The 27,532-nt window shown below is 47.3% G+C and overlaps 1 protein-coding gene across 6 annotated transcripts in view; it reads left to right on the top strand.

Annotated features, from left to right (window-relative positions):
• TMEM108 (transmembrane protein 108) overlaps positions 1-27,281 on the top strand; it is a 391,252-nt gene extending 363,971 nt beyond the window's left edge. For 5 of the 6 annotated variants that reach the window (XM_032408682.1, XM_032408681.1, XM_032408684.1 and 2 more), the window contains 3 exons: positions 10,986-12,413; positions 19,898-20,052; positions 25,380-25,679. In XM_032408682.1, the coding sequence (XP_032264573.1) occupies positions 10,986-12,413; positions 19,898-20,052; positions 25,380-25,502 (1,706 nt within the window). In that variant the 3' untranslated portion in view covers positions 25,503-25,679. Of the gene's footprint in view, positions 1-8,685; positions 8,820-10,985; positions 12,414-19,897; positions 20,053-25,379 lie in introns of all 6 variants that reach the window. The other variant, XM_032408680.1, reaches the window with a different exon arrangement.
• Positions 27,282-27,532: the final 251 nt, after the last annotated feature.

Raw genomic sequence — 27,532 nt, 5'->3', positions numbered from 1 at the left:
GCTTAAGAATGGCCCCAGGGGAGTGACCTAAATGTAGTAGAGACTAAAACAACAGTTGTCACCTGTTGAATGCCAGTACTGTGTGGGGCCTCTGTACCTCTTGGTCTCCTATCCCACCTCTGAAAGCACCTTGAACTGAAGTGAGGCATTATCATCCTTATTATATAGCTGAGGGAAACAAAGCTCAACTCATTTGCCTGAAGGCACAGAACTAGGAAGTTACAGAGCCAGAATTGTTCCTAAATACCACTGTCCTCCCCGCCAGGCTCACGCCTTCCCCCACACTCTTGAATGAAGGGCTCTATGGGGAGAAGAGCCACAATATGAATGGGAACAGAGTGTCCTGGGAGCACTGGGCTGGGAGCCATCATTTCTGACTGGAAATATTGAAGGACCTTGATCTTGTCAAGACAAGGTGACAGTCAAGTTGGGTTTTTAGAGATTGATACATCATCACCCAGCAGGAAAGGGGTATAGGCAGAAATTTTGAATGAGGATGGAGGTATCCATATCCAACACCTTATATGGCTCCCATGGTTAAACAGCAGGGCAATCTAGCCCCGTAGTAATGATAAATAAGCTTTGATTTTCATGCAGCCTGCTTCCTGGGTCAAGAAAGTTGTGACTTTTTTTATTACATGAATGGCATTTACCCTAACCCCTCAGTTGGATTTTGAACAGGTTTAAAACTATATGTTCAGGCTATTAGTCTCTCTGACCAGTTCACCTCCAAACTCTACACTTTAGTTCTGAATGCAAATATTTAAAATCTGAGAATCAGAGGGAATAAAAAAAGATGTGGCAATAGTCATGGATTTTTTTTCCCTTTTTCTCTAAATAGGCTCCACAACATATCAGTAGCTAGGTTAGATCAGAATCTACCCACTACGTTAAGAAAGATCTGAGGAGCCAGAAGCCATTAGGGCAGAGTTGAATGCCAATACTGTGTGGGGCCTCTATACCTCTTTGTCTCCTATCCCACCTCTGAAAGCACCCTGAACCCTCTACCCACTGTCCTATCTACATGCCCTCATCTGTGATCTTATACCAAGTTGCTGGGAAAGTTGCCTACAAACTTCCCTTCAGCTATATCCCCCTCCAAAACCCATGTGGAACTTTTTAAGAATATTTTTTTAAATTTTAGAATAGTTTTAAACTTATAGAAAAGTTGCAAGAGTAGAACAGAGAATTCCTATATACCCTACATTCAGTTTTCTGTTAGTAACATCTTATATTACTATAGTACATTTGTCACAATTAATGAAATGATACATTATTATTAACTGAAGTCCATACTTTATTCAGATTTTCTTCATTTTCCCCTAATGTTGTTTTTCCGTTTCAGGATCCTACCCAGGATACCACATCACATTTAGTTGTCATGTCTCCTTAGGCACCTTTTGGCTGTGATAGTTTCTCAAACTTTCCTTGTTTTTGATGACCTTGACAGTTTTGAGGAGTATTGGTCAGATACTTTGTAGACTGTCCCTCAATTTGGATTTTTCATTTTTTTTTTCTTATCATTAGCCTGGGTTTATAGGGGAAAGAAAACTGCAGAGGTAAAGTGCCATCTTCAGATCAAGGGCACATACTGTCACCATGACTTCATCGCTGTTGATGTTGACCTTGATCACCTGGCTGAGGTAGTGTTGGTCAAGTACTCTACTATAAAGCATGGAACATTTTTTTTATTAGCCTTTTCCTTTTAGTCTTGGGAGAGTACAAGCCAGTCGGGACTGCATTTGTGTTCTTTCCCATGATGTCAACAAAATGTTCCCTGAATATTAATAATCCTGTTATTTTATTAGAAGCTGAGTTGACCTTTTCATTTTTGTTTGGGGAAAGTCTTCAAGAGAATGTCTTTAGTGTATGGGTTTGTACCCCAGTCCTAGCTGATTTTCTTCCCTTTTAGAATAGCAGTTCCTTGAAAGAAAAATGGTCATATCCTCCGATATGGGGCACCATATACTGGCCTCCAACTGTATTCTATCTGTCCCCCAAGCCACAAAGTGCATGTGTGCCAGGAAGCTCCATGGCACTCCTAGGATGCCATGTTCCTTTCTTCCTTTGGGGGAACTTGTAACCTAAATTGGAGAAAGATGATATAGAAAGAGCCCAGAATTGAGATGTTTCCCTTCCCTTTAGTATGAGCAAGAGAGGAGGAAAATAAAGGAACCCAAGTCAAAATCAGCCTGTTGAGTTCCAGCACTTAAAAAAACAAGCAAAAGGCACCTGGGTGGCTCAGTCATTAAGCGTCTGCCTTCGGCTCAGGTCATGATCCCAGGGTCCTGGGATTGAGTCCCGCATCGGGCTCCTGGCTCAGCGGGAAGCCTGCTTCTCCCTCTCCCACTCCCCGTCTCTCGCTGTCTCTTTCTCTGTCAAATAAATAAATAAAATCTTTAAAAAAATAAATAAATAAAAATAAAAAAATAAGCAAAAAACAACTCTGATGCTTAACTCCAGAATGATCACTGAGAGAGAGTTAAGTTCACTTAATACAATGGGTGGTATTTCAGTTACTGTTGCTGCCTAACCAAGCACCCCAAAATTTAATGACTTATCATAAATCTGTAGTTTGGGCAGGGATCACTTGTCTCTGCTCCATCAAGATTCAACTCGGGTAGCTTGACTTGGCTGGGAGATCCACTTTCACAGTGGCTCACTCCCAGGGATAGCAACTTGGTGCTGGTTGTTGTCCAGAAGTTCAGCTGGGACCGAAGGCCAGGGGCCTCAGTTCCTTTCCACATGAGCTCTTCAGTGGGCTACTCAGGCTACCTCACAGCATGGTGGCTGGCTTCAGAGAGTAAGCACCAAAGAATAAGAACTAGGAAGAAGCTGTACCCACCTTTTATGACCTGGCCTCAGAAGTCATGTGACTTCACTTCAGCCACAGTCACAGCCCCACCCAGATTCAAGGGAAGAGAACGTAGACCTCGCCTCTCCAGTAGGAGTGCCAGCTCACATTTAGGAAGAGTATGTGGGTTGGGATGTATTGTAGTAATTATTTTTGGAAAATACAAACTGCCACAGCTGACTATGGTTTTTGTGAGTGATTTAGGTTTCTTAGCCTTCAGCAAATCCTTGTTGTAGCCACAGTGCTGCACTAGATAAGGAGTTATAACATTGAGCCAGATGCGGTCTCTACCCTCTGGCAGCTTAGAGTTCAGACAGGCAAACAAATAAGACACTCACCATTTCCATTCAGAGACATGGAGGCTGGAATAGGTTAAAAGTAGAGGTTACAGGCACAAGGAGGGACGTCTAACAAGGCCTTCAAGACCAACGAGGAGTTCTAGGTGGAAAATGTCTGTCCTAAGAGGAGCTGAATGCATAAGGCAAAAAGCTAAAGCTGAAGACAAAAGGCAGCATAGTTGCCCTAAGTGTTGCTATCTTTGGGGAAAGTTTTATTTTTTAATTGTGGTCATCACAGTTGTTACTATTGTTATATCATTGCCTGTCTTCATACTACATTCTTCTGCTCCTGTAGGACATTTTCCTGGATCAAAAATCTCTCAGTCCCTAAGGTCTCAAGCCACCAGGATCAGAGAACCTGGGTTTAAATCCTGGTACTTCCACATGGTAGCTGTTTTGACCTTAGACAAATGACTTGACCATTTGTTAGCATGGAGATAATAGGAGGGCCCGGGCTGCAAATGGGGTGTTCTTGCCTATTTCCTGCTCTAAGAGAGAATCTCTGCTGTGTATGCATGTGTGTGTGTGTGTGTGTGTGTGTGTGTGTGTGTGTGTGTGTGTTCACATGTGTTTGTAGTGTTTTTGTTAGGAAACTGTGCTCTGTCAGCCTCCCAGAGCAGCACAAGGAAGTTCATGCTGGCTGGAGGCCACAGGTGTGGCTGCCTGGAAGGAGGGTAAAAGCAAAGATTTGCACCCTAAATTCCCTGGTTTCATAAAGAAGCCAAGGTCACAAGCATAAGTTATCTCTTAAGAGCATTTGTCTAGCACATCCTGAAGGCAATGATGCATATTTATTTCTGAGGGAAACCATGCTGTGAGAAATGAGGAGTTCATGTTTGATCTTTAAAATAAAAGGGAACATTGAAGTTCAGAGGATGGAACAGTCTAGAATACCAGGACCAGTGATATAAAGAAAGTACTGTGGGTTTGGAGCATTAGTGGGACTGGAGGGGCAGTGAGTTGGCCTGAGTCACTCCCAGTTGTAGCCCTGTATAGCTGTATGGCCCAAGGTAAGTATTTCACTTTGTCGGGCCTCAGCCTTCTCATATGTAAAGTGAAGGAGTTAGCTCCAGAGAATCCTAGTATCCCTTCCAACTTCCAAAAGATAATAATCTTGAAATTAGAAAAGCCCATTTCCTGGCAAGATGGTATGTTCCTGCCCATGTTGAGAACAGACTCCCTGATGGTCAGATGATATGGTGTGGATACTCTTTCCTTCTGTTGTTAAAACACCAGTTCAGAAGCTAAATTCCTAAGTGTTCCACTTATTCATTGCCATAAAACAAACTACCCCAAAACAGTGGCTTAATCATTTACTTTGTTCTGAATGTTAGAGTTGACTGAGCTCAGTGAGGCGATTCTCATTTGGTGCCTCTTGTGTGGTTGCAATCCAACAGTGGCTGGAACCGGGGTTATCTCTAGGCTGCTTCACTGTCGTGTCTGATGCCTGGCTGAGGTTGGAACAGTTGGGGTTCCTTAGGCCTTTGTCTCCCTTTCCATGTGGTCCCTCCACTCAGTCTCTCCACGTGGTGGCCTAAAGGCCCCTGGACTTCTTGTATGGGACCAAAGACACCCAAAAGAAACCTACAGAAGCTGTGTGACCTTTTCTGTCCTGGCCTTGAAAGTCATGTGATGTCACTTCTGCCCCATTCTATTCCTCACAGAAGTCACAAAGGCCTACCTAGGGTCACGGGGAGGGAAACAGACCCCACCTCTTGGTGGGAGGGGTGTCCTTGAACTTACAGTGGCTGAGCTGCCATCTTGCTTGGTGGCTTGGTGATGGGGGGATGGCTCAGAAGACTTCTCAGTCTCCTGATTTTGTGATTCTGTCACAAGGTTTGAAGACAATGGGGCAAATACCTAGCAGTAGAAATCTAGTTTAATGGGGAGGAAAGCTCTACTTAGAAGATAAAGACATTTTAAATTACAAGGAAAATGATGGGGTGCCTGGGTGGCTTAAGCATCCAACTCTTTTTTTTTTTTTTAAGATTTTATTTATTTATTTGAGATAGAGTGAGAGGGAGAAAGAGAGAGCATAAGCAGAGGAGGGGGAGGGGCAGAGGGAGAGGGAGAAGCAGGCTCTCCACTGAGCAGGGAGCCCAATGCGGGGATCGATCCCAGGACTCTGGGATCATGACCTGAGCCAAAGGCAGATGCTTAACTGGCTGAGCCACCCAGGCACCCCAGTTAAGCATCCAACTCTTGAGCTCAGTCCAGGTTTTGATCTCAGGGTCATGAATTCAAGCCCCATGTTGGGCTTCACACTGGGCGTGGTGCCTACTTAGAAAAAATTTTTTAAAAATAAAATAAAATAATAAAATTACAAGGAAAATGAGATAGAATTGTTTATATGTGTAAGGGAAATTTATCCATGTAATAAATTGGTCTTGTGTGTGTATAAGCAACTTTAAGACAAAAATTAAATAATTATTTACGTGATACGTCAGGTTTGGAGAAGAGCAGAGAATTAAAGCAAGGATTTCCAGCCCTTTTATTGTACTGCTACAAGTTTCCTGTTACTTACAGGACAAAGTTAATTGACCATCTTATTAAAAGGACACCACATGTGTCATATAGAGCCCTGAAAGAAAACAGGTAAGAGGGAAGAAAAGTCAAAAGACCAGTAATAGAAAATCAGTTCCCAAAGGATTGTGAATCATTGCTTTTGACTATGCAGAGCAGCCTGGCAGGTGGGGGGAGGGGTGGTGCAGAGTAGATCCCTGAGTGAAAATCTTCTAAGAGTGTAGACTCTGTTGTTTGTTTTGTTTTGTTTTAAGTACACTCCACGCCCAGTGTTGAGCCCAGTGCAGGGCTTGAATTCACAACCCTGAGATCAAGACCTGAGCTGAGATCAAGAACTGAGCCACGCAGCTGCCCTAAAGAGCGTAGACTCTGAAGCCAAGGTGCCAGGTCAAATCATGGCTCACCATTCCCCACCTGTGTGAAAGGAGACAGGGTCTTGAACCTCTCTGTGCTGCTTTTCCTCAGTTGCAATAATGAGCTAATAATACTACCTGTCTCATCAGGGTGCTCTGGGAATTAAATATATCAGGACAGGCTTAGCCCTTCAAGCAGTGCATGATATGTAGGAAGCACCTCATACATTAAATTAGCCATTTCTCTCTTCACCAGCTCCCTCCTTGCCTTTGCCAGATGCAAATATCATGCCCAATATGCACTGTGGGCAGCCAACCAAATAAACAGAAGGAGGAGGACCTTTCCTTTCCTTGGGTCCTGGGATCATGTACGCATTGGAATTCTAGGTAGGAGGAGGCCTTCCTGCAACACCTGGACACCCATCAGTCTGTGGGTTTCCACCCCCTACACTTGTCCAGTTTCCGAGATGCTTTAAAATTCAGTTCCACATTTAAAGCATGTCAAGCTGAATTTTAGTTTCAGTCTCTCTCACATATTTGGAATTAGAGCCTCCAGAGGCTATTATGCAAATCTATGCAAATGATATGTAAAGAGGCGATAGCCCCAGATTGTGGGGAGAAGAGCGAGCAGGCCAACACAAAGGGACTTGAAGGAAAATTCGCATCTGTTAGGGGAGGCACAGGTTGAAGGCCTTGCACAGTTATTGTGACAGTATGCGCCCTTCCATTCAGTTATTAACCTTTTATGCCAAAGAGGAGAGGTAAAGTCGCGTAGGATTTCCTTAGTGAAGGTGACAGTGGAGGTTGAAGGAGGTGTTTGTGCAGTGCAACATCATAACAATTTTTATGATGCAAATGAAAAGTTGCTTTGAAATAGTGGCTGTGGTCCAGGCTGTGTCCCCAACCTGCTGTGTGTTCTTGGACAAGTCACTTCACTCTTTCCATTGCCCCCTCTCTGAAATGAGGGAATTTGATTAAGTTCCCACAATGGCCCCTCTCACTGTGACAGCTAAATGTCATCCTCCAAATGAAAACTTTTGGCACCCAGATGGCAATACCCATTCATTGTACCAAACAAAGGTTTACTATGAAGTCTAAAGAAGGGCTGGGAGGTAACTTAACAGTCTTCCTAGAGAGAAAAATAACTTCACAGGATACTGATAACTTAAAAAAAGGGGAGGGGGGGCAACAGAGGCAAACATTTATTTACACTGTAAGTCTTAGAGCAAGAAGGGTTGTAGTCATATATTTCCCAGCCGGGAGGATTTTAGCCCCTGGAATGCTGCTGGTGAGAAAGTCAGGAGAATTTCTTTTCCTGAGTATTTTAAAGACTAGGATGTGTTAACCCCTCTGCCTCTAGAGTGCTGCCAAAGTTCTTCTGGAGGCCAGGGTGGCTCCTCTCCCACCTGTCTCTCGCTTACAGGGTCTCTGTAAGCTTCGTGCTGCTCTGGCGCTGCGGCCAAAAGATTGCCATGTCCTTGGTCTCCGGTGTCTGATCGTCTCTAACACATCTGGCGTTCTACCCCAGGAATCCGCTGGGCCCTTAACTGTAACTCCAACTGTTGCAGCAGCCACCAGCTGGGCACAGGCCTACCCTGACAGCCCCTCTGCCCAGGGCTTCTCTGACTAAGCCACATTGGCCATGGGCCTCATGCAGGAGTGAGGAATACAGAGGAACGAGCACCAGTGGAGTAGCCCTGAGCCAGTGGAGATGGGAGTGATGTAGGAAATGTTGGGGTTTGGAACCAACAGGCAAGAAACAATTCTTGAGACGTCTTTGAAGCAAAAGGTGATTTTATGAAAGCACGGGGACAGGATCCATGGGCAGGAAGAGCTGCACTGGGGTTGTGATGGGTGACTGATTATATACTTTCAAGTTGAGAGGGGGTTAGGGACGGCACAAGCCTCCAGGGTATTTGGGAAGCAAGGTTTCCAAGATCCTAAGGGGGCTAGCCAGTGTTAGGAAAAGGTCATTTATTACTGTTTAGAAAAAACTCAGTCATGAGACCCTTCAGATGTATATCAGTGGGCCATATGCTTGGAGGATGATTGCTAACTTGTATCTTGGGGGATAGAGACAACAGAAGTTTCCAAAGGAATTTTTATCTGTTAAAGAAGACTTACAGGATCCTGGGAGGGCGGGCTAAGATTGCCCCTTGCCCTTAGCAAAGTATTAACATCGAGGCAGCTGAGTTCCTAGAGGAATGTCACTGCCTGTTTCAAGGACTTGTCAGTGGGCTGTAAGGAGTAAGGAAATTTAATTTTTCTTCTGCCTTTGTTTCCCACATCAGGAATTGCTGGGTAAGTGAGTGCTTCTCTCACATAGACAGTTTGAGGTGCAGTCTACTCAGCCCCTCAGAGGTCCCGAGCAAATACGAGTTGCTCGTCCTGATCAACTCATAAGCTGCCCTCGGATTGATGTTCTCTGTTTGACTCATCTCAGACCCCCATGGTTGTCCCCTCGGATCACTTCGCGAAATACACTACCTGCACACAACTCTGCCTTTCCTTTTTCTGAGGGATCTCTAATGTAAGACACCTGTCTTAGCTCGGGCTGCCATAACAAAGTACCACAGGCTGGGGGTGCTTAAACAACAGAAATTTATTTTCCCCACAGTTCTGGAGGCTACAAGACCAAGATCAAGTTGCTAACAGGACTGGTTTCTGATGAGACCTCTCCCTTTGACTTGAAGATGGACACCTTCTCACCGTGTCCTCCCGTGGCCTCTCCTCTGTGTGCAAGCATCTCTGGTATCACTCTATGTGTCTTCATCTCCTCTTCTTATAAAGACACTAGTCAGATTAGATTAGGGACCACCCTAATGGCCTCATTTAAACTTAATAACCTCTTTAAAGGCCCTATTGCCAAATACAGTGACATTCTGAGGTGCTAGGGGTTAGAGCTTCAACAAATGAATTTGGGGGACACACAATTCAGTCTTTAACACTTATACTGAACCAAGGGACTCATGAGCAAAACAGAGGCTTATAAGAGAATGTCCCTCAAAACATCAGAGATCAAGACTCCCAGCCCTAAGAAGAGATTGCCTCTGTGGTGTTCAGCTGCAAGAGAAGGGGTTGGAATAACCCTGAACCAGTCAGAGCATCGTGGCACAGCAACTTCCTGTCCTCTTTCTCCTCCTGCATCATTGGTGGTGGTTGATCGGGAAAAGCATGCATTTTAGATACAGCTCGGTTTCATATACTGCAGCTATGGTGGGACTTTAAACACATTTGTTAATCTACCTGAGATCTCACTTTCCTTCCCCGTCGAGTGGTTGTGAGGATTAAATCAAGCATGAAAGACTGGGCCAGAGCAGGTGCTCAGAAAACAGTTTTTAGGGTTGACTTGAATAAGCAGAGCTTACTGTTAATATATGGTTTAGATCACCAAAGAAAGTTTGGAAAAAAATAGGTGGCTTAGGGCAAATTGTTGGACCTAGAGACCGCGTGTGCTATACAATCTGTTCAATCTCTTGTCCCTTGGCCTCCCTCCACCCGCTAATTTAGAAGTGCAAGGCGAGGGGAGCTGGTGCACGCTCAGACCCCACCCCACACCTAAGTCAGAGGTGGCTTCAGTGGTGATCCTGGGCCTGTTTCAAAGGCAGGCCAGGAGATGATCTCCCCTTCTTTGTTTCGAAACCTCACCAGGGCCCCTGCCTTCCTCGGTCAGCAACTTCGCTGACCATCCCAGATATGTAGAAATCACTGCCAGGACCCCTGCTTTGGCCATTCAGTGCTTGAATCTGGTGGGGGAGGGAGGCTCCCAGAGAGTTACGAGATAGAGACAGATCTCTACCATTGTCTGGGTGGCTGGCAGAGCTGAAGGAAGGGCATGAGAGTAACCAGGAAGGAGTACATAAGAAAAAGGAGGAGTTCACAGGTCAGAATCAGGCCTTAGAAGTCGATCAGGCCACTCCTCAGCAGTGGAGACCAGTTCCTCCCAGGCCATGTGTTGCGCCGGGGTGGCCAGTTTTCCAGTTTATAATCTGAACAGATCCTATGTCTCACATTTATACGAGATGTGTTATTTGTAAAGTTTGGCACATGCTATTATGATTAATAAATCCACATATATTTAGAAGTATTTTTAAACGTGCAGGTTTTTGTCCTTGTGCATTTCTCAATGAACTAAAAGCATACCGCTCAAAAGAGGTCCTCCTACTCAAAAGGCTGGGCATCACCAGTGATTTTCCACAGAGAGTTCAGCCACATGAGCGCCAGAGGGAAAGCAGTTAACATTAATGACAACCAGAATACCAGCTGGCGTTCATGGAGTGCATCTTCTCTCCCAGGCTCTCTGCTAAGTGCTATATGTGCACCAGATCTAGTCACCCTCTGGACCCCTGTCCCCTTCGGCCTATCACTATCCTATAGCACTGAGATGTCTCTGCCTTGTTTTAAGATTGTTTGTGCACTTGTGTGAGCTCCCTCAGAGCCAGAGACTGCCCTGTTCATTTTTGTGCCCTCCAGTGTCAAGGAGAGGATAGAGACCTTCCTTACTTGTCCAGCGAATGGAACTGAATAAACAGAGGTCTGACCATTTGTGCCTCTGTCCAGTCCATAAATGGAATATTCAGGAAGGGCAGAAGAGTTGGTCAGCTCTACCCACGTAAGCCTTGCACATTTGATTAAGGCTGGCTCACACAGAGCCGCCAGCCTGCCTTTGACCAACCTGACCTTGACCACTCCCTGGCCGCAGGGGGCAGCAGGCACTCAGAGGCCATAATCCTTCCCACACCCGGCCCGGCCTGTTCTGAGAAGCTGCTCTTGGGCGTCAGGGGGGCAGTGTGGACCTCCAGAATGATCCCAATGTTCCTTTTGTTCCCAGAGCTCCATAGGTTCATGGGTAAGGAAGGTCCAGGCTCTGAGCGACTCCCCAGGTATTTCATCTCTTCTCTCTGTCTTCCTCTCAAGGCTTCCTCCTGATCTTGGCACTGACCGAAGCACTGGTATTTGCCACCCAGGAACCATCTCCCAGAGAATCTCTTCAGGTCCTCCCCTCAGGCACCACCCCAGGCACCATGGTGACAGCATCCCTCAGCTCTACCAGACACTCTTCTGTGGCAACTGCCCCCACTTCTGTGGTCTCACTGACCCCCCAGCCCGATGGACCCTCCTCACAGGCTGCAGCTCCCATGGCAATGACAGAGCCCCATCCAGATGGACACCCTCCTACAAACACCATCTCTACCATCATGGCGACAGCAACCACCCCACAGTCTGAAGGCCCCCTGACCACAGGGCCCCTTCCTGCTGCCATGGCAACCACATCCTCCCACTCAGAGGGCCATCCCCAGGGGGAGGCTGCACCCACCATCCTGCTGACAAAGCCAACGGAACCCACCAGCCATCCCACCACAGCACCCACCCGGGCTACCACGCGCAGGCCTCCCAGGCCCCCAGGCTCTTCCCGAAAGGGGGCCAGCAATTCATCACGCTCTGTCTTGCCTGCACCCAGTGGCCACTCTGGGAGGAAGGAAGGCCAGCGGGGACGAAATCAGAGCTCCACACATCTGGGGCAGAAGCGGCCCCTGGGGAAAATCTTTCAGATCTACAAAGGCAACTTTACAGGGTCTGTAGAACCTGACCCCTCCACCCTCACTCCCAGGAACCCACTCTGGGGTTATTCTTCCTTGCCACAGCCCCAGACAGTGGCCACAGCCATGGCACCCAGCAGGACCTCGTGGGCACCACCCACCACCCCCCTGGTGCCTGCAGAGGACAAGCCAGGCCTTAGCAGAGCAGCCCAGGGGGGTGGTTCCACATTCACCAGCCAAGGAGGGGAGCCGGACACCACTGTAGCCTCAGGTGCCCCTGCCAGTCCACAACCTGCCCCAGTGCCTTCTCAGCGCCCCCACAGTGACCCACAGGATGGCCCCAGCCACAGTGACTCCTGGATTACTGTCACCCCTGACGTCAACAGACCTCCATCTACCAGCTCTGGGGTCTTCCCAGCCACCGTAGGGCCCACCCAGGCTGCCTTCAATGCCAGTGTCTCAGCCCCTTCCAAGGGGACTCCTCAGGGAACATCCTCAACCTCGCAGGCCCCAGCCCACCCCACCAGGGCCTCAGAAAGCACTGTTTCCCAAGCCAAGGAGGAGGCTACAGCCACCCCCACCATGACCAACAGGGTGCCCAGTCCTTTCTCCACAGTGGTGTCCACAGCCACAGGAAACTTCCTCAACCGCCTAGTCCCTGCCGGGACCTGGAAGCCTGGAACAGCAGGGAATATATCCCATGTGGCCGAAGGGGACAAACCCCAGCACAGAGCCACCATCTGCCTGAGCAAGATGGACATCGCCTGGGTGATCCTGGCCATCAGTGTGCCCATCTCCTCCTGCTGTAAGTGCCTCACCCTCTCCTCACTCCTCCCTTTTTCCCTCCTCTCCCTTTATCACATCCACTTGTCTGTCCCCAGAGTTCCTTTGCCCCAGAGCTGGGAAGTCCCTACCAAGTAGGCTGCAAAACTTTCCAGAATTATAGGAAACCAGGTGGCAGGACAAGAATCATGGGTTATCCCTACCCCTAGTCCTCAGCTCTGCCAGGCCATGGCTCAGATGCCCACTCATCATAAAGACAGAGCTCCCAGGAGTGGGGGAGAACCTTCCAAGTAGTCCAGTCCAGCTCTGCATTGTGCAGAAACACCAAGCTGGAGAGGTGCCATGGCTCACCCAGGAGCCCAAAGTTAAGTGAGAGATAGGCCTGGGATGGAAGGTCACCGTCTTCCTGCCCAGTGCTCTTGTCATGACACCACCCTGCCACCCTCACCCTCAAGGGCAGCCTGCTAATGGCTGTAGGACATGGCACCAAGACACCGTAGGTGAACATTGGCACTTCTAAACATACAGCCTTCAAGTAGCAGAGCCCTCACCTTCCTCTCCCACTTCACATCCATCTTTCTGCCTGTCTTTCCTCCCCTCCTTCATCTATTCTCTCCTGCTTTTTCTCTCTTTCTCCAAAAAAAGAGAGGGGGCTTTGATCTTGCAGGAATTTCTATTAGCCTTGGCAAAAGCAGCAGTTCCTATAGCTAAATTGAGAGCTTGAGAGTTACATGTGAATTTAGCTATTCTCCTCCCCAGTTTTATTTGTTCATGGATGGTGTGAGCTGGATGCAGTGTGGACCTCATCATTGCTTCCACTGGTACTGGTGGAGAAGGGCTCTCCCCAGGCCACCAGCACCTCCTTGCTGCTGCCTGTCACTGCTTTAATGAGAATTTGAGAGATCCTTCCCCATGTACTTGATCCTAGATTCTTAGAGTTTCTCTAATAACGTCCCAAAAATCCTAATTTTAGCTTCCCCCACCCCTACACAGTTATCATCTGGCCTCCTTCTGAATCCTTCCAGGGGTGAGAAACCCCCTGTGCTCCTCAGTCATTGGACAGCCCATTCTCCTTTGACTCCCTCAGGTTGTTACCCAGCTTTCGTGGAAGCCTGACGTTTGTCTCTGTAATTTCTACTCTATGGTCCTAAGCCCTCTGAAACCACACAAAACCAGTCTATCTACCAACTCCTGAAACATTTGAAATGGTGCTCAAAGACAGCTTTTCCTTTTCTAAGCTGCTCATCCCTATTCCTTCAAGTCTCTTTATACGGCCGCATTGCCCTGGCCCTTCCCCATCATCTGCCACTCTGGATGACCACAAGTTTATCCCTGCTCTCCCAGAAGGGAGCATAGCATTCCACATGCCCAGCCATGGCAGAGGAGAGCAGATGGTGGTTCCTTTGTTCTGGACACTTCAGTCACACTCAGGAAGCCAACACGGGTATCAGCTCTGTTGGTTGCACTAGCTGTCACATCACACCATGAGCTCATCCTGATCTCAAGAGGAATGAGGCCCCAGAAACTTTCCACAGAGGAGGCTGTTAAGCCAGCTCTCCCAGCCCTTCCTCATACTATGGGTCATTTGAACATTAGTGTAGGAGGTATATGCCTTTCACAGAGCATAATTTCTACTTGGCGTTGTACCAGCAAGATCTTTTTTTTTATTTAATTTTATCTTATTATGTTATGTTAGTCACCATACAATACATTATTAGTTTTTGATGTAGTGATCCATGACCAACAAGATCTTTTTAAATCTAGATTCTGGATTCTTTCGGAGAAGCCACCTCTGCCAGCTTTTTGTTTCTTTCTAGTTGACAAGCAAAGCCAACTTTCCATGTCAAAAGTAGGCAGCCTCCTTCTGCTCAAGGACCCAATTCAGGAAAAGTGAAAATGTTTGCAGGTTGCGTATTTTATTCATTCATTAAGTGCTTTTTTCATTTATTGTCTCTCATGGAAACCCACATGAATGCTTAAAACTGTGATTGTCCACTTCTAAAACAGAAGAATGATAATGAGAAAATGTAGCTCTATTAGCTAATAAATTATTAATAGTGGTCATATTTGAGAAGTAACCACGTTAGAGACAGCTTTCTAATTTTCCATTCTTTATGTGTCTCTAGAAGCTTTAGTTTACAAAATGAGTTCCCATTATTTTTAATCAATCCATCCTCAAAACAGACTAGCCAGAGGAATAAAAAACATAAACACACTATGCAAGGAACATACCTTATAGGCAGAGACTAAGTCACCAGGTGAATTGACTTGCCCAGGGTCCCAATCACATAAGTCAGCTCAGATCCGGTGGTAGAATCTGTCTGATTCAACACAATATTTCCCAAGTGCATGCCAAGCACTAGGGAATCGAGATATACAATGTGGCTGCCTCCCACAGCTCCCAGAGCCCTCTCCCCACCTGGGCCTTTCTCTTTGCCTGAGCTGGACAGCACAGAGTAGATCTAGCTTTCACCCCACAGGCCACACCCACCCGTGTTTTACAGTTCTAAAAAGACTTCTACAGCCCTTTTTGCCATGTGTGAGTTTGAAATTAGATCTTACTGCAAAGCCAGAAAACCCATGGGCTGCCTAAACCATGCATAATAATGTCAGCCAAGACAGAAACAAGGACACGGCCTGGAACTGCACCTAGAGAAGGCTCCCGGCACTCTGAAAGGAGCCTTCAGGTACTGGGATAGGACGTACTACTTTGTAAAGGAAGCTATGAACCCTTTGTTCAAAGTGGACTCTTGCAGCACCTTGGAACCACAGACTCCACGTCCTTCAGCATCTGTCTTGCATTCCCACTGTCCACATGGGAGGCTCCCCTAAGCCCTCACCTGCCAAGATCCCTGCCTTAGCCCTTGCTGCCCCCACATAAAGCTCCCTATCCTGAGTCATGGCCCCAACTCCTGTGGGACCATCCTGTGGGGGCTCTGTGAAAGTCCTGATGCAAGAAACATCAAGATAGAATACTTGTCCAGCTTCAGAATACTGTGCTCTTTCAAAGCACAGATGAGTAAATATCCAGGCTGCTTTCATAGCCTAATCCCACTCCAGTCATCAGACAAGCAGACCTCTTCCAGCAGCTGCATTTATCCTAAAGCTCACTCTACTGCCCTCCAAGAAGGGTCTTCTTTGCCAGTTTGCCATATATTTCAGGCAGTCTGGGTTAGTAGCAAAGTGCATGCATAGATTTCCTCACATCTGGCTTTTCAGACCAGCCCTGACCTTGTCCCTGCTTTCCTCCATCTACCAGAAACCAGACTTCAGGTGGCCAGGCTTGCTAGGCAGATGGTTGAATCCCCTGCTTCTGTTGGAAGCAAGGGGTGATCATAGCAAATCTCAGGCCTGCCCAAGAAGGGCTGTCATCAGTTCCACCAACCCTTCCAGATCTTGAGCCCCACCCAATGGCCGGAAGGATATATGTGCTAGGACTGAGAAATGCTTTGTCTCCTGAGCCATGCCAGAGACAGCCACACAGGGGTTCAGATGTGCTGAAAACCTAAACTGATCGGATCCAGGCCACATTTGGCTGGGGCAGAGGAACCACGTGGCTCTTGAGCTGGTCTCTGCTGCCACCATCAGGATGCAAAGAGCCCACCACCTCCTGTTAGAACCTCTGAGCCTGGCACTGAATTGGTCCTCGCCCACCCCTGTCAGTGCACTGGGCTTTCATCAGGAGGTCAGTTTTGTGGCTCTGCCAAGCTCCCTGGCCTCTCCTGCGCATACCACATCCATTCTCAGGAATGTCTTCACCCTGCCTCCCTGAAAAAGATGAAAGGCTTTATGGATGGTGAGAACAGTAACCAGGCCAGCTGCAGATGTTTTTCATCACCAATCTAAGTTGAGCCTGGTGAAGCAGAGTAGCACCTCTTTCTGCCCCCAGATATGTGAGGGTCCATGCGCACTGCGCCCCAGAGCATTCTGGCTTCCTTCCAGACATGCGGTTAATGCCATTAGATAGATGTATCTCTTACAGGCCCAAAATGACTTTGTAGTTATTACATAAGAAAACATGGGTCAGAGTTACTCTTTCCATGAAAGAGTAGAATAAATTGGAATGAGAAGGAAGTGTGACCAGGAGTGTGGAAGGGAGTATGTCTCCTTGGGGCTTATGAACTAACTGAAGCAACGGGGATGGGGAGTAGGCTCAGAGCCAGGCAGGGTTGTCCAGGGACTGTCACCTCAGCTGGACCAGAGTACCATGCTCTCACAGCTCTTCTCTGTGCTTCCCAACCAGCACCCCCTGCTGGGAGCCTTCTAGTCCCACCCACCAGGATGGGGAGCCAGATAGCCCCCAAACCTGGTTTCTCCAGGCCTATAGCCTCATGTCCAGCCTGGCCTCCTTCCATATCCTGAGGCCTCCCTGAGCCTCCTTTCCCAACCCCCAAAGTAGGGAAGTGATTGTCCACAGGCTGGGCTGGTCCCTCAGGCTGGCACCACTGGACCAATCCTCCCTTCCAGGATTTCAGTTTTCTCATTTTCAAAATCAAGGAGCCAAACTGAAATATGTTACAACTGCCTGTCTTCTAACTTTTTTTTTTAACATTAAACCTGCATAAATCACTGGAGAAGAGGCCTGGTATGACAGAAAGGCTTGGCTCGTGGAATCAAATGTGTCACAGCACCTCTCTTGCTGGCCACTTGTGGGGCTTGGGCACATTACTTAACCATTGGCCCAATGTCTTCTCACCTATAAAAACAGGACTAATATCCAGTGTGTTAGCTCAGGGCCTTCAAGAGGCAGATGCCAGGGGCACCTGGGTGGCTCAGTCGGTTAAGCATCTGACCCTTGATTTCGGCTCAGGTCACGATCTTGGGGTCATGAGATCAAGCCCTGCATTGGGCTCTGCACTGAGCGTGCTGCCCACTTGGGATTCTCTCTCTCCTCCCTCTCCCCCTCCCTGCTCACTCTCTTTCTCCCTCCCTCTCTCTTAAAAAAAAAAAAAGAGGCAGATGACAGCATAGGCTTGTGTTTGCACAGAGTTGTGTCATTTACAAAGTGCTTCCCCATGCCTCAGATGTGTTCCCTGCAGGGTTCAGGGCAATATAAGACAACAAGCATCACCCTGAGGGTCACAAAGACCCAGGTCAAGTTCCATTAATTACCTGAGTGATCAAGATCAATTCTGTTAACTTCCATGAGCTTCATTTGCCTCTTCTGCAAAGAAGAAGAGTAACAGTACATTCCTCAGACAGCTATTTTGTGGGTTAAATCAGACCGAAAGTGCCTAGGTCAGTGCTGGGCATATATTGAGACTCCATAAGTCTGAATTGTACTTTTTCTTGGATGTAAGGTCAGGCCACCAAAATAATGAAAGTTCTAAATCACAGGTGGTCCCTTGGCCTTGAGCCACTCAGTAGTCATGTAGCCCAGTTTTTCTTTCTCTTGTGGAGGGTACTGGAAGAACAAGAAGAAAACTCTCATTAAATAAGCACTGACTGTGCATCAGGCAGTGTGCTCAGCATTTTGCATTCATGATCTCTAGCTCTCATGACAGCCCTGTGAGTCCATAGTAGTCAAGTGCGATGAAGTGACTTACCTAATGTAACACGCAGCAGAGTCAGACTTGAACCCAGGCCTTTTGGACTCCACGCCCAAGCTCTTTCTACGGCCAGGCCAGCTTCTATTGTAAATGAAAGGGCACTTGAGAGGTACTGGGAATTCCCGGAGAGAAACATTCAGGCCTGGAGCACTAACAATATTTGAGGGGAGAAAGCTAGGAACAGAGTTCCCTGTTCCAACCCCCAGACCATCCTGCAACAGGGCCAGCCCTTCCCACAAGGCAGGGTCCTGGCCCCATGTCCCGAACAGGCCCAGGCCCTGGAGCCAGGGGCAGTGTGGGCTTGAGGGGGCACTGGGCTGGGGGTCAGAGGACCCAGACTCTGCAACTTGTGCCAGTGCAGGCGAGCAGCATTATGACCTCTGTTTCACCAGGTTGAATCCCCCCAGGCCATTTCAGCACCCCAGTTCCAGGAGCAGGATGGGAGGGTAGTGACAATGAAGAATAAAGATGCCAGAAAAGGGGGAGTCTTGCCCCAGCCCAGCCATTCACAGACCTGTGACCTGTGGCAAGTCAGCTGGATGCTATCTGTAAAATAAGGAGATGCCCTAAATTAGCAGATTTTCAGGCTGAGTTCTGCATCTCCCCCTCCTCACCCCCATTCATCCTTCAATCACCTCCTTTGGAAGGAAGGGAGTGAAGAAAAAAGGAGAACTTGAGTTTGGAAATTTTTCAAAATTTGAAAGTCTATACCAGCCAGTCTAAAATTTCTTTTAGCTCAAACATTCAGAAATGTCCTTTATATCTTTAAAACTTTTTTAAGGGTACCTAGAAAAGCAATGAGCAAATTAGAAGCCTTTCTGATCAAAGCAGATTGGATCAGTAGAAACTTGCCCAATCTCTTGCCTTTGCCTGGAAGCCTTTTCAGGTTGAGGTGCCAGCAAGGCCAGCAGCTGAGAAGAGAACTACAGAATTCCTGTGTCATCCCACAGGGACTGAAGGGGTGGGCCTGAGGTCTCAGCCTGTATGGGTGGCAGCTTTGGCAGATACCCCACACCCTGGCATGTTCAAGCCCCCCCACCCCCACCCCCCAATGCTGGCCAAATCCTCAGGCTGCTGTGGGCAGAGCTGGCACTCTGCTGCCCCCTGGTAGTCATTGCCATCACGGTGCTGGCCTCTGAACTGCTGGATCTGGGGTCCCCTCCCCCCAGCACAGATGGTTGGCACCTCCAAGATGTTGAGTGCAGCCCTGCCCACCCCTGGCCTGGAGTTTCAGCCACCCCACAGGCTGTGGTGATGGTAAGCCTGGCAGGGAGATGCCCAATCTTCATTTACTGGCTTCTCCCCAAGAAGGCAACTGTCATCCTTGTCAAAGGATCACCCATTGCACTATGTGAGCCTGGACAGGCCACCTTACCTCCCCAATCTCAGAAGCCTTCCCTCTTGGCAAGCCGAAGCCCCTCTGTTCCCACACCTGGTTCGTTAGCAACATCCAAATATACTCATTCCCTCCCTGGAGCCCTCAGAGTAAGTCTCAGAGATTGGACAGACAGGGTCGCACATTAAGGTCACCTCAGGAAAGCCTTTCATGATCACCCTAAAGCATTCTCTCCCCAACTCCTCTCCATTGTCTCTCTCACTTCACCCTATTTTATTTTCTTTGAACAATTATTGCTATCTGAATTTACCTTATATTCATTTTGTTTATTATAGATCATGTGACCCCCCCTCTGTGCCCCTCCATACACAAACTCGGAGGGATGTTTATGACACAAGACAGCCTTGTCTTTTTTTCACTCTCTCTCTCTCCTGGAACCTGGCCCAAAGTTGGCATTCGATGTATGTAGATAATTGTTGAACCAACAAACAAATTAACAAATGGGGTAAGTGGGTGAATATATGACCATCACAGACCCACCTGGAGACTTGCATCTGTCACTCAGCAATGCTGGCTCCTTGCTTGTCTCCCTCCCCTCTCTGACTTGGACTCTCTCTACAGCTGTCTTGCTGACAGTGTGCTGTCTGAGGAGGAAGAAAAAGACGGCCAACCCAGAGAACAACCTGAGTTACTGGAACAATGCCATCACCATGGACTACTTCAACAAGCATGCTGTGGAGTTACCAAGGGAGATCCAGTCCCTTGAAACCTCTGAGGTAATGAGCCCCAAACCAAGGGGTGCCCCTGGAAGGTCCGCCCCACCACAGGGAATAGCACAGGCTCCAGAGTAAGCCGTGGAGCCTCTGCCTGCTTCTTAGTGTCTTGCTCCTCAAAGGATGGTCCATAGACCAGTAGCAGCAGTGCCCAGGAAACTACAGGCCGCACCCCAGCCCTACTGAATCAATCTGTATTTTAGCAAGAATTCCCAGGTGCTTTCTGTGCATGTTGAAGTTCGGGAAGCACCGTTCTTGGGACCCCGGGTTGCTGGAAACAATTCAATAAGTATTCGTTGAGAACCCATTTTGTGGCAGGCAGTCTCTGGGGATTATGAAGATGAGAGCTTGCTCTCAGGGGGCCCAGATTCCAAGATGTGGTTGAGGTATGAGCCCTAAGCATCATTCAAAAGCAAACAAACTAGGGGAGATACAAGAAGAGTTGCAGAGAGCTGTAGAAACCGAGAAGAAAGCCTTCACAGTGGGGGTTAGGAAGGATAAATGGATTTTAACAGGTATTCCAGCAAAGGAGGTAACCTGAATAAAGGTGGGAATGTGGGCTGCACACAGCATATCATGGGAGAACAGAATACGTTGGGTCAGGAAGTGTTGCCCAAAACACCCATCTGGCCAGTGAGAGAGCTAGGCCGGTAGGAGACCGGGTGCTCCTTCCACTCTCACACAGAAGGTGAGGCAGAGGCCAGGGCACAGCAGGAAAGGGAGATTGATTAGGAGTGGACCTAAGTGGGCTTGAATGGAGTTTATACTTCAGTCTTGGGCAGCAGAGGGTCATTGAAAGTTTTGAGCTTTGTGTGACCTAGTTTTAGAAAGATTGTGCTGATGACCTGGTGAAGGTACTCTGTATGTGATTAGTGAATGGATAGGAAGGAGAGGAAGGGTGGTTCAATGCATGAATGAATGGATGGAAGGACAGGCAGGAAGACAGATTCAAAATAAGTAGGCTAGCTGGAATGTAATCGAGATGGCCCAGGAGAAAGATGGCAGACATCTGAGTAAAATCAGTGAGAGCTGAGAAGAGTTCTTCTGGAGACAGTCCCTTCTTCCCCTGCGGATCCATCCCCCACTGCAGCCAGGGTGGGCTTTTATAAACATAAATGTGATCACATCATTCCCAGACTCAGAACCCTTCAGTAGCTTCCTGATGCTCTTAAGTTCACAGTATTCTGCAGGGCCTGTGAGGTGGGCCTGGCCCAACTGTCCAGACTCATGTCGTGCCACTCTCCGTCTCATCTGCTGAGCTCCAGCCACACTGGATTTCTTTTCATATCTTTATGACACCAAGTTACATCCCATTCTAGGGCTGTGCAGGACTGTTCCTTCTGCTGGAATGTCTTCTGTCCCTGCCCAGCACTCCTTCACCCATCATTCAGGCCCAGTCTGTCACTTCCTCAGAGAAGCCTTCCCTGACCTGCCAGGCTGGGTTCTGCTCTCCTATCATATGGTCTCAGCTCCTTATGCTTTATGCTTTTCCATCATGGCACTTACCAGAGTTGTAAGGATATAGCTGCTGGCCTGGTATTAGTTTAATATTTCACTCCCCAACTAGAATACCCAGTTGCTTCCACATTGTGAAACCCAGAGGTCAGTTCTAAGCATATCTCTTACTCGATCTATCAGCAGCATCAGCACCATCAGTCATTTCCTCCTCAGAAAGTTTCTCTGTCTTCACCCCATCCGGTCCTGGCTCTCCCCCACCTTTCAGCAGCTCCTTCTCAGTCTCCATCACTGACTCCCCGTTCTTTTGCCAGCCTCTAATCACTGCAGTGCCCGGGCTCAGTCTTCCCACTGCTTCTCTTCTCTCTCTCCTTAGTTTCATGACTTTAAATACTATCTCTGCACCATTGACTTGCAATTTCCATCTCTGGCCTTGACATTTCCCCTGCATCCCAACTCATGTACCCAGCTACTGCCATGCATGTCTAGTGGGCAACTCAAATTCAATATGCCCAAGATTGAACTGCTGACTTCCCCTCCCCGCCCAAATACCCAGAAGTTCCCTGGTGTTTCTCATTACATAGATGGCACTGCCAGCCACCTTTTCCTCTCACACTCCACATCCAGTCTATCAGTAGATGCTCTTGGTTCTTCCTACATAGGGGTATTTTTCACCACCTGCACTGGTGCCTCCCTCAAATCATGGATTGCTGCAGTAACTTCTGAAAACAAGGTCTCTGCTACCATCTTGCCTCTGGTAGTGTGTCCTCCACACAGTACCCAGATGATCTTCTCAAGGAAGGGCTTCATGTCTGCCATGGCTCCTAGCCGTCAAATGGCTCCTCTTCACACTTTGAATAAAATCTGGATTCCTCTTACCAGACCCTTCATAGGCTGGCCCCTGCCCACCTCCCTGGCCACCTCCTGCCAGACCTTCCATTGACTACACACTTGAGCCACACCGGCCTTTGGCTCTTCCTCAACACAGTCCTTCCAACAACACAAGATTGTTCTCGCACCTATGTAAGATGCTCTTTTCCTGGTTCCATCCCTCACTTCTTTCGGGTCTCTGTTCCAGTGCTGCCTCTTCAGGAAAGCTTTCCCTGACTTCTCTATACAGAGTAGAAGCCCACCCTCCACCCCATGGTTTTCTATCCTCTTTTCTGCTCTATTTTCCTTCAGAGCACTTCTCACCACCTGATATTGCATCATTCTCTGTTGACTGGCCCGTTCTCTGTCTCTCCTACTAGAATATAAGCTGCCTGAGGGCAGAAGTTTGTTCTGCTCACTGCTCTATCCCTAGCACCTAGAACAGTGCCCAGAACATGGTAGGTACTTGGTAAATGTTTATCACATGAATGAACCATAAGTTTTATTCACAGTTGACCCATCACCCAGCCCAAAGCCTAACACACAGTGGATGCTCAATAAAAATGTTGAACTGAAAGAGCAACAGGCTTCATGAAAGCATTGACCTTTAGTATGGTCAGTATAAATCTTGCATAGCAAAATTAGCAACTACACTTATTGTGGTGAGCATTTCATAATGTACATAATTGTCAAATGACTATGTTGTACACCTGAAACCAATATAATATTGTATGTCAACTACACTTCAATAAAAAATAAAAATGTTCTGGGGTGCCTGGGCGGCTCAGTCATTAAGCGTCTGCCTTTGGCTTGGGTCATGATCTCAGGGTCCTGGGATCGAGCCCCACATCGGGCTCCCTGCTCAGCGGGAAGCCTGCTTCTTCCTCTCCCACTCCCCCTGCTTGTGTTCCCTCTCCTACCGTCTCTCTCTCTGTCAAATAAATAAATTTAAAAATCTTGAAAAAAAAATAAAAATGTTTTAAAAAGTGTTCCTGAGAACTATTCTAGTGAGTGAAAAAATGAGTAAGTTGGCAAAGGGGCTGGCCACGCTTTGAGTGTGGCTTGTGAATCTCTGAACTCTAAATTTCTCATACTCTCTTTGCAAATTGGTAAATAAAAACCAAAGCCAAAGGACAGTGTCTGTGAGCTTACTATAGAAAAGGCTCTGCTTATGCAGCATCCCAGTTAGTCATTCCAGCCCAAAGCACTGGGGCTGCCATTGGACAAAAGCCAGAGGTTCTGGTAGAGCTGCCCCCTGCAGTCACCATCCCAGGTCAGGAGGTTACAGGAGAACCAGCAGCAGGAAGGTCAGTTTGGCTTCAGAATGAGTTTTATCACTATTTCTCTCCCAGCAGGTCTGCTGCCCTCATTGTGCTTTATTTAGAGTAATGTTACAATTTGTTCCAACTCTCTGGGCACACGCAGGCCCTACGGACCACCCATAGTGCAGTCATGCGGTCCCAGGATGTCTGCCCTGCACTCCACAGCCTGGGGCTGCACTCACCACCTGCCCTGTAGCTGCCAACTCTGGTGGCTGCCAAGTGCTTTGCCTAAGCAGGTTTCTCTGGTGCCCTGCTCCCCTTCTGGGTTGATGAAAGCAGCAAGACACAAATCCAGGCTGTACCGGCAAAAGTGTGATGCCCAAAACATGCCTGGAAATTTTTCCATACTTTTTCCCGCCCTCTTCCTTCCCTTCCTCCTCCTCTTCTTTTTTTCTTTTTTCTTGTCTGTCATTTTCTGCGTAACTTTCTCTTTTACACTGCAGGAAGTGTCCACATGGTTCACCCTTGGTGAACACTTGCTTTGTAAGAACTATAAAATGACATGCCAGAGCTCAGCCTCCAAAATTTCCCTCCACAGCTCAACCCAAAGCCCAGTGGAGAAAGGGGATGCCCTGTTTTCCTTACTCAGAGGGCTGACCCCCTGTCCAACTCTCAGATGGACACTCAATCGATTCCAGACATTGAAGAAAATTTTTATCTTCTGAAAAGACATTTCACCAACAAATGGCCTTTCTTCCTTTCTCTCCTTATTATCCATAAGGCAATATGTACTCCTCAAAAATTATACATGTTTTGCTTAAAATAAACTTCAGAGAATTAATTGTATCTTCTTCAAGTGAAGACAACTAAGCAAGTCTGGCTTAAAGCAGTTCAACCTTGGCATATTACTGAGTCTTTGGTAGCCTATAGGTTCTGAGACATCAGGTTTTTTTTTAGAATTGGAACAAGCTATGACTTTTTTTTTTTTCCTCAAGTAATACCTGGGCCTGAGTCTGAGTACAGACGTTTAGTGGACCAAATGTTTGCAGTCCTTGTTACTTGAGGCCAAAACCATTCAGACGACCTAATCAGTGAATTGCCTATCTCTAGGCTTTTTCATTTCTGAGGCTGTGTAAACAGACTGAATTTTTCACTTACCACCTACTGTCACGTAGAGATTCATATCTGTTCACCTCAGCACATCTAGTGATACAAGAAATGGGGCAATAATTCTGACCAGGCTCTGGGAGGGCTCAGGAAGAGGAGGAATGAGCCCCTGAAGGCTCAGACAGGTGGGTGGTAGGAGAGGAAAGAGGTGAGAAGTGTAGGGTGTGAAAGTGCAGGCAGGAAAAGCCGCCAGGTCTCCCAGAGATCTGTGAGAAAGAGGCAGGAAAGAGAGTCTGGGGCCCACACAGACCCAGTTTTGCCCACGAGCGCAGTGAGCCCTGCGCTGTGTGTCACGCATGGCAAGCCCTCTCAGACTTCTACCCGGAGAGCAATGCCATCTCTGGCAACCTGAGCTGGGAGTCATTCAGGGAGCAGGAAATCTTTTCCAGAAGCTGCTATAAAAATCTGAAAGAAGAGCAGAGAGGGCTCTGCACCTCAGCACTGGCAGTGAGGGTGATGAAAATGTTTACGGAGCCAATCCCATGTGGAAATGGATGTCCTCATGTGTATTTCTTTATGAATGGCCACCACCTGAACCCTCCGAGTACATACTATCTCCTCCCTCTCTCCTCCCAGGACCAGCTCTCGGAGCCCCGATCCCCAGCCAACGGCGACTACAGAGACACTGGGATGGTCCTCGTCAACCCCTTCTGCCAAGAAACACTGTTTGTGGGAAATGATCAAGTATCGGAGATCTAACCACAGCAGCCCTCGCTTTGCTGTTCCCTACCTTTCGTCTCTAAATTATAAATACACAAATATATATTATAAATATAATCTTTGTGTAACCCTGACTTAATAAGAAACATTTTCAGCTTTTTTTTCCTAAGAATTGTCAACATCTTTTTTATAAGTGTGGTTTAAAAAAAAAAAAAAACTTTACAGAATGATCTGTGGCTTTATAAAAATAAAGGTATTTCTAAGCAAAGCAGTTGCATTGATTACTTCTCTTAATAACTGTCCTTGAGCATTTGGGGGTCCCAACAGCCCCAGGCAGGTGAAGGAAGAGACAGACCTATGGAAGTGAAATGTTAAAATGGTCAAGAGCATGGCCCTTTGAGTGCTTCTTAAAGTTCCAGCTCTTCTTGATTCAGTGGGACCCCAATTCCTCCCCCTCCTTATGCACACCAGTGAAGGCAACTGGGCCTCCTAGGGAGAAGCAGCAGACTCGCGCACAGGGCAGGAAAAGGGAACATCTCATCACTCCAGTGGATGAGTATCCTGCCCCCGCACAGTGGCACCACTGGCTGTCAAGGCTAATTCCATCTGAGTTCAGGACAGCAGGCAAGAGCACGCCGCCCTCAAGAGTCTGTGGAGGATGTCAGGCACCCCAAGGCCACATCCCCCAACATCACATGACAGAGAGCTTCCACTGTGCTAAACAACAGGACTGCCTTGCCCTGATGGACAAAAAAGGCCCCCGCTTAAGCACATTCCTGCATCCTCTCCAACACCCACATCAGCTTTCAAACTCGTGCCTTTCTCTGGAGATGGTTTAGATGTGGATCCTAACCCTGGAGCTTGGGAATGCTTGCCCTTCTTCAAGGATCAAATGTTTATTGGGGTTTAGCTTTGTTTTCTCAAAAAGCATCGCATTGTGCCCCTTGAGGAACATGCTTATGTAAAAGGCCTTGAAGCGTGGAGCTGTAATTTTCTAAACCCTCCTGCGATCTTACAAAAACAACATTGCCAACATGGATCGCTTGGGAGAAGACATCATTATACCCTCCTTGGCACTGCAGACCTGCTCGTGGGTCCGCAGGTGGGCTTGCCACCCAGCGCTCATTTCCCAGTCTCGCCTGCACGGCTGCCTTCACCGGTGGTGGGCCAGCCACCTCCCCAGCCCACACTCAGGAGAGATCAGACCCGCAAAGACGCACCAGGGGCTTCCACAGATGGCTGCTTCTTACTTTTTTTCCTAGTAGATAGTGGTGGGGAGAGAAGAGAACTGCTTTGACTCTTTCTCTAAAAGAAAATTAGTTTGATAGTATATTTTGAATATAGATGTACTTATAGTCAGATTGGGAATTGACTTGAATGTTGATTCATATGTTTGTGTTGTTACTGTGGTCTTTTTATCATAACTTTTTCCTTTCTTCCTACGTTTCCTTTTAAAAAAAGATGGCCTTCAAAAATGTGTGTTCTCAATGTTGTATGGATCTACTTAACATGAGTTTGGTGGTTGTCTCTCTTTCAAGACACTTCAACCCATAAGGAAGCAGGTTAAATGTTGCTCTGAGATTCATTTGCCAGCGAGCTGCTGTCTGACCTTTTAACCTTATATTTCTGTCAGCTATTGCATTTACTATAGCAATGTGTGTGCGTATATAAAGAAATCTGTTTGTAAAGTAAAATTATATATAACATATGTAATCAAAGATACATATGTTATATATATATATGTGGATGTATGACTTATTTTTCCTTATCCACAGAATTCAACTACCGTGTATATATAAATAAACTTATTTTATTAGCCAGAGGATTAAGTTGCTAACACATTTTGCATTCTTTTCATTTTAAAATAACTTTTAAGTCTTCCTTAAGGACCGACTTAATGTTCATCTATATTTTTTAATCTATTTTAACAATAAGTTGGGTTTTATGAGTGTAGTGAGCTAACAAGATTAGCAATTCATCATTTGATTATACAAATCCTTTAGAACATGTTTGTGATTTCTCCAAAAGAGAGTCATCTCTCTTTAGGTCTTTGGAAACATTGGTGTCAT

This window comes from Phoca vitulina, unplaced genomic scaffold, assembly GCF_004348235.1.
Source record: "Phoca vitulina isolate PV1807 unplaced genomic scaffold, GSC_HSeal_1.0 scaffold10, whole genome shotgun sequence".
Taxonomy (NCBI): domain Eukaryota; kingdom Metazoa; phylum Chordata; class Mammalia; order Carnivora; family Phocidae; genus Phoca; species Phoca vitulina.
This window is presented reverse-complemented; position numbering and strand designations above follow the sequence as displayed.